The sequence below is a fragment of the Frankliniella occidentalis genome, unplaced genomic scaffold (assembly GCF_000697945.3).
Source record: "Frankliniella occidentalis isolate FOCC.00 unplaced genomic scaffold, Focc_3.1 Scaffold1941, whole genome shotgun sequence".
NCBI lineage: Eukaryota > Metazoa > Arthropoda > Insecta > Thysanoptera > Thripidae > Frankliniella > Frankliniella occidentalis.
Genome location: NW_026269036.1, coordinates 5,795 through 8,407, shown reverse-complemented (window position 1 = coordinate 8,407; position 2,613 = coordinate 5,795). Strand labels below are relative to the sequence as shown.

The window sequence follows — 2,613 nt, the reverse complement described above, 5'->3', positions numbered from 1 at the left end:
TTTTTTCTGAATTTATTTTGAGTGAAGTGCCCCTTCCTTGAGCCGGCCGCCGGCCACCACTCGTACTCACCGAGCGGGTTGGTCGACAGGATGATGCCGTTGTCGCACTTGGTGCACTTGAGCGAGCTCATGTGGGTGCCCAGCTCGGTGGGGTCGGCGCAGCGCGCGCAGTCGCAGTCGAAGAACTTGCTGAGCTGGAGGTGCTCGCGGCGCAGCATGGTCGGGTCGAGGGTGTGCGCGTACGAGGTGTAGAGCATGCTGCCCTTGGCCACGGCGGCCGCGGTGCGCACCACGATGCGGTAGCGCTCGCCCGCCTGGTTAGTCGGCGTGATGCAGTGCACCGTGTTGGGCACGCAGTTGTGCGCCATGATGGCGGCCCGCGGGTACAGGCACAGCACCATGCTGCCGCTCGGCGTCCGCGCCTCGTACCCGTTCACCTCCAGGATGCCGATGACCTCGTGGATCGCCTCCTCGGAGAACCTGAGACGAAGGGGACCAACCGATTGAGATTGGGGTGCTTTGGTGTGGGTTTTCCCGAGCCGTGGCGTGGCCTCTGTTTGATATTGCAGTTATGCCGAACGGCTGGCGCGACGGCACTGCTGTTTGCGAATGCCGCCCGCCCGCCGGCCAGACGCTGTGCTCACCTTGACTCCACCTTGCACTTCTTGCGCAGGAAGTCCACGACGTTCACCTGGTTGGCGCCCCACTGGGGGTTCGCTTTCCTCTTGTCCGAGTGCGTCATCAGCAACTTCACCTGCAAACAAGCGAGCTTCGCTAGAGAGCGCGCGGCGGCGGCAAGAGGCGCGCGGGATAGCGAGCGGCTCGCGCGGCTGACTCACCTCCTTGTCCCAGCGAGCGGGGTCCTTCTCCTTGGCGAGGAGCACCCTGAGCGGCGTGATGCACTCGTACTGCGGGCAGGTCCCGGCGCCCGGCTCGGCCGGCACCGCGAACCGCACGCCCGCCGCCTTGAACACGGCGCACTCGTTGTCGGCGTGCAGCGCCAGCTTCTCGCAGTCCGCGTCGCAGACGGGCCAGCCGCAGGCCGAGCACAGCGCCGAGGCGTCCACGGGCGCCAGGCAGCCCAGGCACAGCGGGTACGTGTCCAGCTTGGGGCCGACGGCGAAGGGCAGCTCGCTCACCAGGACCTCGCCGGCGGGTAGGTCCTTGCTCGCGACCGCGTACCTGCGGGCACAGGGTGTTCCGTCTATATGCTGTATGGGGGCGCCCCGCCCCGCACCGCCGCGCCCCGCTCAGGCCGCGCGCCCGCCGGCTGCCGTGTAGGCCCCCCCAACGCACGGCTGCGCGGCGGGTCTGCCTGCCTCCAGGCGGCCGGGGCGGACCGGGGCTGGACAACGTCCCTGTTTGTAACTACACGATTATAGCTACAGCCGACAGTGCCCGAGTCAGTTGAAACTGAACCGTCTATAGACGAATTTATTACTTTCGCCAATGCTAGAATATCAACCAAAAGTAAACAGCGCTAAGAACTAAAGCGAAAGATATCAATGCCTCTCCAAAGCTCTCGCCTTGTCCAAGCGCTCGGAGGGACAGGGGGCCGCGGCGGGGCCCGATTCAGGAAAGCATTGTCTACTCCAGGCGTTTTCAGCTACAATCATCGACCCATGCCGAGATTGACACGGCGTCACTTCTTAGCTTTAGAAAGGGCTTATGAGCCTGGAGTCAAAAGGAGCCTGAACCCAAAGTCCCCGTCCCGACAGACGCCTTAGAGAGACGACGTGTGGCCTACCTCGCAGGCGTCCGAGCGACAACTCGTGTCGCGGCGACACGTCCCTGTTCATGGACACAAAAATGTGGTCACAAATGGGGCAGCATACGATGTCCGACGCCACCAGCCACACGCCCCTTTTGTAGTGATACAGTTGCAGCTACAGTCGACATGACCGCATGCTGCTTCATCCGAACCAAAATTGTCGGCCCTAAGATCAACTCCCGGGCGGGGCAAACTTTTTCTTTGTCGCTTTTTGTCTCCCGTTGGGCAGGACCGAGCCCAGACCCCAGTCCCGGAGGAGCAAGCTGGTAGCCGAGGGTGCTAAAGCGTGATCGTTGGCAGATCGTGGGGATGGTCGGTAGTTCGAATCCCGTCCACGGTCATTTTTCCTGCTCTGCTGGGTGTCTTCGGGCGTCAGTCACAGCTGAGATCTGGATGCCGCCGAAAGCTGTACTCTGTATCGTTCCGTCGTGGCCAAGTCGGTAGCGTCCGGGCCTGGTATGAACCTGGTCGCTGGTTCGAATCTCGGCCGGGAGATATTTTTCGCGCTCCGCTGGCCATGACTTTACAGCCGTGCGGCACCTGACGTGATGGGCCGGTACGCAAACAGTCGCTGGTTCGAATCTCGTCGACGGAACCCTTTCGCCCCTCTGCCAGCCGGGGTGTGATGAGCCACAGCGGAGGTAAGCTTCACTTGTGCCAAAGCCTCATCATTGGCTCAGTTGGTAGAGCGCGCGCCCGGGACTCAGATGGTTGTAGGTTCGAACACTGACCGAAGCTCATTTTTCCGATTTAGTAGTTTGCGGCGCGGGGACCCAGGGTTAGGACAGAAGACCAGCCGACATGGTGAGGTGGACTTGGCCGCCTACTCAGCAGCCCCCCCC

At 62.5% G+C, this 2,613-nt stretch overlaps 1 protein-coding gene across 1 annotated transcript in view; it reads right to left on the bottom strand.

Annotated features, from left to right (window-relative positions):
- Window positions 1-32: 32 nt before the first annotated feature.
- The window catches only part of LOC113215524 (SET domain-containing protein SmydA-8-like), a gene marked incomplete at its 3' end in the record, with an annotated part of 6,787 nt that continues 4,206 nt past the window's right edge, over window positions 33-2,613 (bottom strand). Inside the window, exons 3-5 of the mRNA XM_052276158.1 lie at window positions 840-1,182; window positions 645-754; window positions 33-480 (exon numbers count right to left, since the gene is read on the bottom strand). Coding sequence (XP_052132118.1) covers window positions 33-480; window positions 645-754; window positions 840-1,182 — 901 coding nt within the window. The remainder of the gene's footprint in view (window positions 481-644; window positions 755-839; window positions 1,183-2,613) is intronic.